Source organism: Lynx rufus, unplaced genomic scaffold (genome assembly GCF_022079265.1).
Source record: "Lynx rufus isolate CCGP_SWC_20201006 ecotype Redwood Valley unplaced genomic scaffold, mLynRuf1.p SCAF_9, whole genome shotgun sequence".
In the NCBI taxonomy this organism is placed as follows: Eukaryota; Metazoa; Chordata; class Mammalia; order Carnivora; family Felidae; genus Lynx; species Lynx rufus.
The window spans coordinates 43,342,815-43,355,823 of NW_025814897.1; the positions used below are offsets into that span (position 1 = coordinate 43,342,815).

General features: G+C 36.7%; 1 protein-coding gene across 2 annotated transcripts in view; it reads right to left on the reverse strand.

The window, feature by feature from the left end:
* NAALAD2 (N-acetylated alpha-linked acidic dipeptidase 2) overlaps positions 1-12,735 on the reverse strand; it is a 60,852-nt gene extending 48,117 nt beyond the window's left edge. Inside the window, exons 1-4 of one of the 2 annotated variants that reach the window (XM_047071112.1) lie at positions 12,639-12,735; positions 11,781-11,892; positions 1,639-1,825; positions 43-144 (exon numbers count right to left, since the gene is read on the reverse strand). In XM_047071112.1, the coding sequence (XP_046927068.1) occupies positions 43-144; positions 1,639-1,825; positions 11,781-11,892; positions 12,639-12,720 (483 nt within the window). In that variant the 5' untranslated portion in view covers positions 12,721-12,735. The remainder of the gene's footprint in view (positions 1-42; positions 145-1,638; positions 1,826-11,780; positions 11,893-12,638) is intronic. The other variant, XM_047071113.1, reaches the window with a different exon arrangement.
* Positions 12,736-13,009: the final 274 nt, after the last annotated feature.

Below are 13,009 nucleotides of genomic sequence, written 5' to 3' on the forward strand. Positions count from 1 at the left end.
AAAAAAAAAAAAAAAAAAAAAAAAAAAAAAGTCTTATTTTACCTCTGGCATGCCTTGGGCTGAGAAAGCATTATATGGTGGAACAATGTTTGTAACATTCTCATATCCATCTGGTGGTGGCTCAAGGTATGATGTATTGAAAATCTAGTGAGAATCGAAACACATAAAGTTGGAGAGAAATATTCCAGATTTTCCCCACTAACAAGATTAAGCATTCCGAAACTAGATTCAATAATTAAACAGGTAAATTCTACTGGCAACAATGAAAAAGAGCTTTATCATTATTATCGCCTTCAAAATAGTAGCAACTCTGCAAATTAATGTCATCTCAGGTGACTAGAAATTCCTATATAAAAACAGGGCTTTGAAGGTGGCATCCCCATGGTTCTCCTCCTCCTTTTCCAGTGACTCCTTTTCTTTCAATTCCATGTAAATAATATTTTCTGTGTTTTATCCCCAGTCCACTGTCTGCCTCATTTTATACTCCCTTCCCGTAAGATTTCATTGACTCTCAAAGTTTTAACCTTAACCAATATACTTATAATACCCATATTTCCAGACTTGTATTTTTAAGGGCCAGATGGTTATTTCAGATTGGATGTCCAAACTCAGTATGTCAAAGTTTGAATTTATTATCTCTCACCCCAGGCCGACTTCTGGTTTGGCATTCCCTGCGATTACCAGCAGCATCAGTAGCCAGCAACCCATTCCCAACACTAGGAGTCACCCTGAACTCTGTCTTCATCTCCTGCCTCCAGTCAATCACTAATCAATTCCTACTAATATTGCTTTCTAACTGTTTCTTAGATCATCCCTCTTCCTCATTCCTGCTAACATCCTGATTCAGGGAATCATCATTTTTCACCTGGACTATTAACTTAAGACTCCAATTTGAATTTCTTGCCTAGTCAAGGTCTAATCTGAAGACAGCCTAAACTATCTAAAAGATGCCTCTCTAGTCACATCCTTCCATTGCTTAGGACTTGCAAATGGTATTCACTGACTGAAGTTGAATTCTAAGCCTCTTACGACAATGTATAAGCCCTTTTATGACCTGTTCCCAAAACATTTATCCTGGTTTATCTCTTACAGTGGCCCACTTCGTACTTTACATTTTTGAAATACAGAAAAATTTTAAGTTCCTCAATAATACTAAGCTAGTATAGGTCTCCAAACCTTTGCCTTAATTTTCTCTTCTGCCTAGAATTCTTTTACTTTGATTTTTCATGTGGTTAACCCCTTCGGATCTTTCATAACTCACATATCATGGAGGCCTGCTTTCAGAAAGCCTTCTCTAAGTCCGTGTCTGGCTAAGTGAACCTTTTCTGTGTAAAGAACCGAAACCATACTCTTCCTAACACTTACCGTATTAACTTAAAATGATGTGTTCCAACGTCTGCCATACCTTACTTAAAGCAAAGAGACCATGTTCCTAGACTTCATTCTGGCTTCAAGACTTAGCACCGTGCCTAACATACAGTAGACACTGAATAATTAGTTTGTACCTATCAACTTTTCTAAGAAATATGAGTTCCACTGCACTATTAACAAATTTCTATTTTTACTTGACCCTACATCCCAATTCACATAAACAAGTGGGGTCATAAAATACAGCAAGTACCAGCAATTCCACATCACCTCAATTCCATGTTCATCTATGATTGATATATAGTTGGCATTTGTCTCATTAGGGTAGGATAGGAGAACATCATAATGAACCAACTCGGCTGAATCCAGTCCAAATTTCTTCCACTGGGTTTGGATTTTCTTGGCAAGAAGTAAATTTTGTTCTGTTCCTGCCAGATGAGGGAGCTTTGTAAAAGAACTACAATGAAAATAAAATACAAGTGGGTGTTAAATCTATATTCAGACAATGTGCTAAGGACTGTTCTAGAGGTATCACTCATCATTTACATACTAAATTATTTCTACATCAGAGATTTAAAAAAAAAAAACAGGTAGTGATACCAATTTCTAGGTATGCCAATAAAAACTATTTGTGTGTCACTATAATTTTCTCATAATACTTCCCCAGAAAAGAACATATTCCATGGTAAATACATGTATGCAGCTATAAGAAGGCACCTTGGAAGGTCATGCCTCTATACCAGTGGTGCTTCTTCTTGCTGATCATCAGTAGAGGACATTTTGGGGGAAGGGGAGTTCATAATATTTTCCAGAGACCAACTGGGCAGTCTAACATATACTTCTACTAGAGTCTTGTCATATTTATTCAGTTGTTTATTGATTTTATTGAAGTTAAAGTCCATGCATTTTTATTTTTATATTGCCTACTGCTTAGTTCCTGCCTGTTATCCAGCAATAATACAATACAGGTTGTTGAAGTGAATTTGGCAATGTTCTCTTGGTTCTGAGGGTAAATGGGTTGTAGCATTTAAGTAGCCTCATAAAAGTAGTTTTTATATCAGTTCACTTTACATGAGTGTAAACCATATTTTTAAAAGTTTCAGTAAAATAATAATGCTTTTGTAAATCGGCTTTTTAGTCAACCATACGACAACCAAACAACAACAAAAAATATAGGCAGTAAAGGAAAGTTGATATTTACAGAAAACTTACTATATGTCAGGCATGTGACCAGGTACTTTCACCTGAGTTACCTCATTGAATCTTCACAACCCTTCTTTCACTGTCCTCATTTTGCAAATGAGGAAGCTGAGAGGGCAAATAACTTGCTCACAATTTCATAGCCATTAAATGCTGGGGCTAAAATATGAAAATCATGGGACTCCTGGGTGGCTCAGTCAGTTAAGTGTCCAACTTGGGCTCAGTTCATGATCTCACGGTTTGTGGGCTCGAGCCCTGCATCAGGTTCTGTGGTGACAGTTCATAGACTGGAGCCTGCTTTGGATTCTGGGTCTTCCCCGCTCACTGCCCCTCCCCCACTCAAACACGTGTACTCTCTTTCAAAAATAAAAAACATTAAATAAATATGAAAGTCATAGTCGTCTGACTTTGAGAAATAGTGATAATTTGAAATCATTCATATTATTTAACTACTTGAACTCTTTGTATGGCTCCCTGCACTCTCCATTATCACACTCAAACATGGCGTATTGGGTCCTTTTTCATCTGATTCACCCTTCTCCTTTCCATTTCCCATCCCTCTCCACCATGCAGCATTTGGTAGACTCATTTTCCTTCTGCAGTGACCACCTGTTCCCTTTGCACAAGATCTTCTCTCAGACATAAATACTGTCCCATCTACCTGAATCTCCCTCTGTCACCACTTCTTTTATTCCCCTTTCCCACTTGCAAACTACTCATCATCCATTAGGACTCCTCCAGCATCTTCCCCTCTGTGAAGCTTTCCCTTTATCATTAAATGAAAACTACAGGTTACAGACATTTAACATCTTACAATATGTTTTAAAAAGCATTATTGTGTTTATAGAAGGAAGCAATTTTATTTTTTTCTTTATTTGAAAGAAGTTATTTTATATGTATGAAAACAGTGAGGCTCAAGATATTTAATTTCTACTTTATATAATTTATTATTGTTTTATTTTCTACATTGAGCAGATAATATCATTATAACTAAGAACAAAATGTATTTCCTTAAATTAAGATGGAGGGTTGGCCATCAACTTCTGCTATCCATCTTTTAAAGAATTCACTGAAATGAAATACCGAAGTGCAAAAGTAAAACAAAACAAAAAGAGCAGCAGTGTGTAACATCCTTTAGTTTATTTAAAAATTTCTCCTTATGGTCCCCAAGATGGGTACAGTTCCAGGCATAAAATATTTATACTGTAATGCTCAGGAGAAACAAGTATAAACAGGAATATCTATTTCCTCTTCTGTGTTTCTTTTAACAGAGGAAAACTTTTTGTAGAAGATCCAGCTAAACATTCTTTTCGTTTCATCATAATAGGGTATATACCTCTTAAACGAATCACTGCCAAAGGGAAGAGTTTTAATAATTGGATTATGGACGAATCAAGAGATTCCTGAGCTGGAAGGAAGTAACCCTTACTGAATACATGAAGGATGAGGAACACTCAACAGTCATCAGTCAGACACTGTCAACAAGAAAGTGGGTAGGGAGAAATCAAACTGTTCTTATTACATTATAACTGCTAACCCAATCTTGATCACCTTTCCCTCCTAGGCTCCTTCACTGATCATAAACCCTGTACATCCATGATCAACAATTTTGTATCCTCAGCCCCTTCTCTGAATGTTTGCTTGACTTCCTTGCTGTAACTGGTTTCCTCAGAGGACCCTGCTCACCTGCAATTTGTTTTATTTCACATGCCCCCACATATCTCAGGGCTAGAAGATCTGCTACTAGTTTTTACTCTCCCTTGGCTCTTACAAATATTTTTCCTTTTTTGTCTTAACAAAAAAAAAACACGACTATTATAGCTCATACCAAAAGTTACCACGTACTACACCTTCTGGGTACTTGTCAAAATTGTCAAAACTTCTCATTCATTAGTGTTGAGTTCCTAATTCAATGTTTTTCACTCTATTTCTACTCTTGTCATCATTCTTCATGTGCAACTTCTGTATTCAGTTGGATGTAAAGGAAAGAAAAGCAAACTCCAAAAATATAATTATATAAACTATTTATACATAACTAATCACCTTATGCTATACTACACATTAAAGGAAAATAGAGATAAATTTTAATGGTCAAAAATATTACTAAGTTTTGCTTCTGACATCTTTCTAGGTGACTTTTTTCAGCAACTTCATAATATGCTGCAGAGTTCGATAGTATTAACATTATATCTCATCTTTTAACTTACACAATTTAAATACAAGTATTCTGTCTCAACTGATAAGACATTTTGCCTTTATATTGTAGTGCAGGAAAAATAAAGACTGAGTCTCTCTTTAAACAATATGCATCCTAACTGCCTGATTCTTTTCCTTTATCTCTAAACAAGCACCTCAACAGACATTTTGAGTTTGCTTCCTAATCTCTAATGCACCTCAATTATAAATCAGCTCAAATTTGATGACAATGTAGCTGTTTTCATTCCTCATTACTACAGCTTGCTCTAGTTTACCCAGAGATGAAGATGGAACTTCATGACCTCATTAAATCACAGAATTGATAAGGAGGAAATATACCACACTGCACACACTTTATTTGATTCTAGGGTTTAAGTGGAGTCTCAGAAGGGGAAAAGAGAATCTGCAGAAAACTTTAAGAAACAGTGAATAAAACCTTCCTAAATTAGTGAAAGACAGAAGTTAACAAAGCCAAGAATCTCAGAGAGCCATAAACAGAATAAATTTGAGGAAAACTAGGCACATGGTAAAACTGCTCAAAATTAAAGACAAAATGACATATGTTATAAAATTTAAATGACTGTAAAGTTCTCATCGGATGCCAATACCAGACAAAAGACAATGAAAAACATTTAAAGTTATGAAAGAGTAAGAAAACAAGGTCATGTTAACAATCTATATTCAGGAAAAGTATGCTTCAAGAATTAAGATCAAATAAGGATTTTATACATAGAAAAAAATTACAGAATATTTGTTATCACCAGAATTCATATTGCAGTAAACGCTTAAGAAAATTTCACAGACTACGTAGAAATATCATAGCAAAACCAAAATTTTTCAGAAACAAATGAAGCTCATTGGAAATTAAATACAAAATACTATTTTAACTCTTTTATCTTACAGAGAGAGCACAAGAGGAAGAGAGAATCTCAAGTAGGCTCTAAGCTCAGATCTCAGTGTAGAGCCCAAGGCAGAGCTTGATCCCATGACCCTAGGATCATGACCCCTGATGAAATCGAGAGTCCAATGATCAACTTCCTGAGCCACCCAGGCACCTCAGCTCTTAAATGAATTTCAATACATATAATTTTCAAAGAAAAATTGATAATTGTTTTGTAAGGTTAATATTGCAGTGCACATATGCTACTTTTGACAGCTATAATATAAAGAATGATAGAGGAAAGGGTGAATGGAAATATAGAAATCTGAGTTTTTCATATTGTATGTTAAGCTGTACCAAAAATAACTAAGAATTGAGAGAAGTAGGGTGCTTGGGTGGCTCAGTTTGGTTGAGCATCTCTTGATTTTGGCTCAGGTCATGATCCCAGATTTGTGGGATTGAGCCTCAGGTTGGGATGTGCATGAAACCCACTTGCATGCTCTCTCTTTCCAATAAAAAAATAAAATAAAATAAATAATTGAGTGAAGAGTTATAGATGTATGATATAATCACTACAGCATCTACTAAAAAACCCAATGCAAGGACGGATAGCCAAAAGATAAATTGAAATGGAATAAAATTTTAACTACTCTTCCCACTACCAAAAATAGGTCAGAAAATGAGAAGTAAAGGAAAATAAACACAGCAAACAGAAAACAATAAATTAGTAGACCTAAGTTTTAACCATATCAATAGTTACATTATATGTTAATGGACTAAATACTGAAATTAAAGGGCAAAAGACTACCAGAAGGAATATAATAGCAAGTCGCTACTATCTGCTGCCTACAGAGGACACACTTTAATTAAGATTATCAAAATGTATTAAACATCAAGTTGCAATTAAATGATTTCTGTTGAAGGTACATTTGAATTCTAAAGAAAATGATAGATTAAAAGTAGATGGAAGCATGTAAATTTAAGCATAAGAAGGTTGACAGAGTAATATTTATACCAAATAAAACAGACTTAAAAATAGTGATCACCAAAGATAAGAAAGGATATTTCATAAAGATAAAAGGGTAGTTCTGTCTTAACAGCACAACAATCTTAAGGTATATATGTCTAATCAATGAAATTCATAATATATAAAGCAAAAATTTACATAATTAATGGGAAAAATATACATTTTCACATTCCTAGTGATTGTGACTCCCTTCTTGATATAACTTGATCCCCACCCTGCCAAAATCAGTAAAAAAGCAAAAGAATAACCCAGATAAAGAAAAATAATCATGATCATATAGGTTGATGCAGGAAAACAACCTTTTGACAGTAACAACATCCATTCATGATAAAACAAAAACAAGAACAAAACAAAACTCCTAGCAATCTTGGAATAGAGGGGAGTTTCCTTAACTTGATAAAGAGCATCTACAACAAATGTATAGACAATGTCACACTTCATTATGAAACTGAATGCTTTTCCCAAGACTAGAAACAAAAAGACGTTTGCTCTCACTCTTATTCAACATACTACTGGAATTCCAGTCAGCACAATAAGGACAAAACAAACAAGTAAAAATCTGCATGTAAAAAGTGTATGGTTTGGAATGGTAAAAATACAATTGTCCCTATTTAAAGATGGCATAATTGTCTACACAGAAAATCCCAATGAATCTACAAAAAACTTCCAAACACACGGGTTTCCACAGGCCACATGAGGCAAGGCCAACATAAAAATCAACAGTGTTTCTATATATTAACAACAAATATGTGGAGACTGAAATTTAACACAAGATGACTTAAAATTTCTCTGAAGAAAATGAAATCCTTGGATATAAATCTAACCATACAGATCTAGGATCTGCATCCAGAAAATTACAAAATGTTGGTAAAAGCAATCAAAAAAGACCTAAATAATTGGAGAGACTTGCTATGTTTATGGATTAGAAGATTGGACATGGGAAAAATGTCAAAACCCCAAACTGGTCTATAAGATTAGTGCAATTACAATCAAAATCCCAGCAATGCCTTTGCAGACAGAAGTATGTTTATTCTATGTTTTCTATAAAAGGGAAAAAGATACAGAATAGCTCAAACAATTGTTTGGAAAAACAAAGCGGGAAGAGTTATTGTACACATTGCGGGGGCTTATTATATAGCTTCAATAATCAAGACCATGTGGTACTAGCAGAAAGTAGACAAAGTAATAGAGAATAGAGAACCTAAAAATAGACTCACTCAAATAAGTCCAACTAATTTTTGACAAAGGTGCAAAGCAATTAAATGGAAGAATAGCCTTTCAACAAATGGTGCTAGAACAATTGGCCATCCATAGACACAAGAATACACCTCAGCCAAACTTTACATCTTATGTAAAAATTAACCCTACATGAATCACAAATTTAATGTAAAGTATAAAATTTGGGGGCAGGGGAAAGAGGATAAAAGGGATCTAGGGTTAGTCAAAGAGTTCTTAGATATGAACCTAAATGCATCATCCATAACAGGAACAACTGATAAATTTGACCTCATTAATTAAAAACTTCTTAACTACAAATGACTCTGTTAAGACATGAAGAGACAAATAATAGAGTAGAATATCCGAATACCAAGAATTCTAGGGTTGCCTGGGTGGCTTAATCAGTTAAGCTCTGACTTCAGCTCAGGTCATGGCCTCATGGTTCATGGGTTCGAGCCCTGCATTGGGCTCTGTGCTGACAGCTCGGAGCCTGGAGCCTGCTTGGGATTCTGTGTCTCCCTCTTTTTCTGCCCCTACCCTCCTTATGCTCTCCCTCAAAAATAAATGTTAAAAAAAATTTTTTTAATATAAATAATTCTCAAAGCTCAACAGCAGAAAAACAAAAGAACAGCAGCAACAACAATAAAAAACCTATCCTAATAGAAAAAAATTCAGACATGAATAGACATTTCACTGAAGAGAGTATACAAATGATGAATAAACATGGGAAAAGTTATTCAATACCATTAACTCTTAGAGAACTGCAGATTAAAATCACAATGAGGTATCACTATATACCTGTCAGAAGGGGTAAAATTAAAAATAATGATAATGTCAATGGAAAAGATAAAATGATACAGCCACCCTAAAGAGCAGTTAGGCAAATTCTTCTGAAACTAAAAATATATTTACCATACAACTTAGCAAGGGGATTTATGCAAGAGAAATGACAACCTATGATCATGTAAAACCTATACACAAATATTAATAGCAACATTAATCATAATATTGAAACACTGAATGTAAAAAATCTCTCCGTGGGTGAAAAGTTAAACTGTAGAACCTTCCTATGACAAATGAATAAAGAGACTGAAAGACTCGGTATTTTAAAGATGCCGCTTCTCTTCTAAATTCATCTATTGAGTTGATGCAATTTCAATAATTTCAGCAGGGTTTTTTTTTTTTTTTTGTAGGAATTCAGAGGTTGATTCTAAGATTAACTTGGAAATACAAATGGCTTAAAATAGTCAAGGCAATTTTTAAAAAGAAAAATTTGTAGGATTAACTCTACCTCATTTTCAGACATATTATTAAGCTACACTAACCAGCACTGTGTAGTGTTGAGATATAGAGGTCAATAGAAGAAAATGTTAATCTAAAACCAAGCCTCACATATATGGTCAAGTGATTTTGGACAAAGATGTCAAGGCAATTCAAGGCAGAAATAGAGGTTTTTTTTCTCAACAAATGTTGCAGGAATAACTGAATATTTGTATCTAAAAAATTGCCAACCCTTACATCATACCATACTCAAAAATTAACTTGAAGTAGACCATTGACCTAGGTATACAAGCTAAAATTATAAAACTTCTAAAAGAAAACATAGAAGAAAATTTTCACAACTTCTCATAGGCAAAGTTAGAGAGCACACAGAGTATGAAACAGAAAACCAAAAATTGGTCAGCTGAACTTTACCAATATTAAACTTTTCTGCCCTTCAAAACCTCCATGAACAAAAAAAGGCCAGCCATACAATAGAAGAAAATATTCACAGTACAGGTCTGACAAAGGAATTGTACCCAGAATACATAAAGAACTCCTACCACTCAATAGTAAGAAAACAACTTAAAATAGGAAAATATGTGAGCAGAAACTTTATAAAAGATATGGAAATGTCTAATAACCATAGGAGATGATGCTTTACATCACTAGTCATAAGAAAGATGCAAACTGAAACCATAATAAGGTACCACTACATATATATTAGCATAGTTAAAATTAAAATGACAATATTTGGGGCGCCTGGGTGGCTCAGTCGGTTGAGTGTCAGATTTCAGCTCAGATCACGATCACAGTTCTGGGTTTGAGCCCCATGTCAGGCTCTACGCTGACAGTTCAGAGCCTGGAGCCTTCTTCAAATTCTGTGTCTCCCTCTCTCTCTCCCCCTCCCCCACTCAGGCTGTGTCTCTCAAAAATAAATAAACATTAAAAAAAATTTTTTTTAAATAAGTAAAATGACAATCCTAAGTACTGACCAGGTTGTGGAAGAGCTGGTACACTCACACATAATAGGTAGGAATGTAAAACATTACAATTATTTTTGAAATCTATTTGGCATGTTCTTTAAAAGTTAAACATGTTTATCATCCAATACAGCCATTCTAAGATAAATGAAAATGTATGTCCACACAGATACTTGTAAACTCATGTTTACAGCAGCTTTGTTCATAATAATCAAAAACTACAAACAACCCAAGTGTCCAACAACTACACATTACAGTATATGAACACAATGGAATACTACTCAGCAGTAAAAAGCAATGAACGGATACATGCAACAACCTGGATGAATTCCAAAATTTATGCTGAATGAAAGCAGGCACACACATAAGAGCGCATACTGTATGATTCCATTTACATAAAATTCTAGAAAATGCAAAGAAGCCATAGTGACATAAAACTGATCAGTGACTGGAGGGCACCTGGGTAGCTCCATGGGTTAAGCGTTGAACCTGATTTCAGCTCAGGTCATGATCTCATGGTTCGGTGAGTTAGAGCCCCTCATAGGATTGGCGTTGTCTCTCTCTCTCTCTACCACTCCCCACTCATGCACTCTCTCTCTCTCTCTCTCTCACAGAATAAACTTAAAAAAAAAAAAAAAATGATCCGTGATTGCCTAGGGCTAAAAGTGAAGATTGCATGATGTAAAAATTTCTGAATCTCGATTGAAGAAGTGGTATGTTGGGAATATTACACATCTGTCAATACTCTCAAATTTTAGGCTTTATAGGATGCAGTTCACTTTATGTAAATGATACTTCAATAAAGCTGGGTTTTGTTTGTATTTGTTTAATGACACGTAAATGTCATGGTGACTGCCTTCAAGGAGTTCATCACCACTCCCCCAAATGTCACTCTTCTCCATGCTTAGAGGCTGGTAGATTTACACTGATCGTTTGCTCTCATTTTGTCCCATCCGTTTGACTTCTATTTGCAACGTGGGACAAACGTTTAATTTGTGGCAGACAGAATCTGCAACTTTTATCTCGCCTCCTTTAAATCTGAGTTTGTATAAGTCTTCTTGACAGAATGCGATGTTCATTAAAACTGCTTATTAAGCATGAGGAAGAAATAACATTCAGCTGCAGTCTAAAGTTACATGAAGTTGAAACATCTCAGAATAAAGCAACCACATACTTTTTCTGTAGATGAAGTTAGGGAAGAAAAACCCATTCCTACAACATTCAAATACATTGTACGCTGAGTGGTTTAAAGGGACATTTTAGGGGCGCCTGGGTGGCGCAGTCGGTTAAGCGTCCGACTTCAGCCAGGTCACGATCTCGCGGTCCGTGGGTTCGAGCCCCGCGTCGGGCTCTGGGCTGATGGCTCAGAGCCTGGAGCCTGTTTCCCATTCTGTGTCTCCCTCTCTCTCTGCCCCTCCCCCATTCATGCTCTGTCTCTCTCTGTCCCCCAAAAAATAAATAAACGTTGAAAAAAAAATTAAAAATAAAAAAAAAAATAAAGGGACATTTTAAGCTACCATAAATTAATGTGATATCACGTAATTTCACACAAAGTTTACCTATGTAAATATAACCACTTGTAATAGACTTCCCACTCTGCAAAAAAACGTTTTTAAACGCTCTGCAATAAACATCAAGACAAACTTACCGAAGAAATGATTTAATATTTTCAGCTTTCATCTCAGATACCAGGTTCCACCGCATACTTTGATGATAGCCCAGTGAAGTGGTGCTTTCTTTGAAAGGCTTAATAAACCAGCCTGGGGTGGGGAGTGGGGAACAGGGGGGGAAATATATACATATATACATGTTACATACAGACATAATTGTTTTTAGCTTTTATGAACATTAGAAGCCAAAAAATAGTGCTTGCATAAGAAACAGTTCACGGCAGGCTTTACAAAAATGTTCATATTAAATTCAGAAATCCTTCAAATTCTGCTGTGCAATGTAATTTTGGGTGGGTTAAAACTAGTTTTATATGAGAGAGAGATAAGTTATTTTTCTACATGTTCTGTATCAAGGCGCGGGGCCTGTCTTTCTCATTCTCCTCGGGGTGGTCTAGTTTGTAGCACAGGGCCTGACACACAAGGAACATTCCACCAGTATCTATTTAGTAAGTGAGGAAGGAAGGGCAGTTTTTGCAGTGCTGTCCACATTCCTTGCTAGTTTTGGCTTGTTAAGCGTGCTTGTAAATGAAAGCATCTTTTCATCCCTGTGGATAGGTAGATAGTGACAGCTCTGACCTGCTTTCCTAACAGCTCCTGGCAGTATCCTCAACTCGCTGTAAACTTTAATGAATGTGGATTTCAGTCGCACTTTATTAGGAAGGTCAAAGTCATCCCACCGGGGTTCCAGCTGGGCTGAATTCCGCGGGGCTGGCCACAGCTCAGGGAGCCCCGCCAGGGCCTCCAGGCTTTCTGTGTCTCCTCCCCAGCATCAGAGCCAGAAGCGCCAGCCCCGCGCTGGGGACACGGGGCTCTGGGGACACGGGGCTCGTACTTACCCACCATAAATCCTGCCAGGAAAGATGCCAGCACCACAGCCAAGCACATCCAAAGGTAGAGTCGGCCCCTGGACTTCGCCATGCCTCCCTGAGGACCGAGCTTGGGGGGCTGGCCAGAGCGGGCCTCTAGCCTGCAGACCAACAGAGAGCACCCCGGGAAGGTGGTGAGAGCCCGCCCACCCGCAGGCTTTCTGCAAAGCCTGGCCACTGCCTCCACCCTCCCAACCAGGCCCAAACAACTCGTTGCCCCTCGGGTCCTCAGGGGGCCTTCCCGGGGAAAGAGGAATTCCTGCGAGGGGAGGAGACAGAGCCTTCCCATTGGCAGGCAACTTCCATTCTGTTGATCCTGTAAAAACCGGGACAGTCTGCTC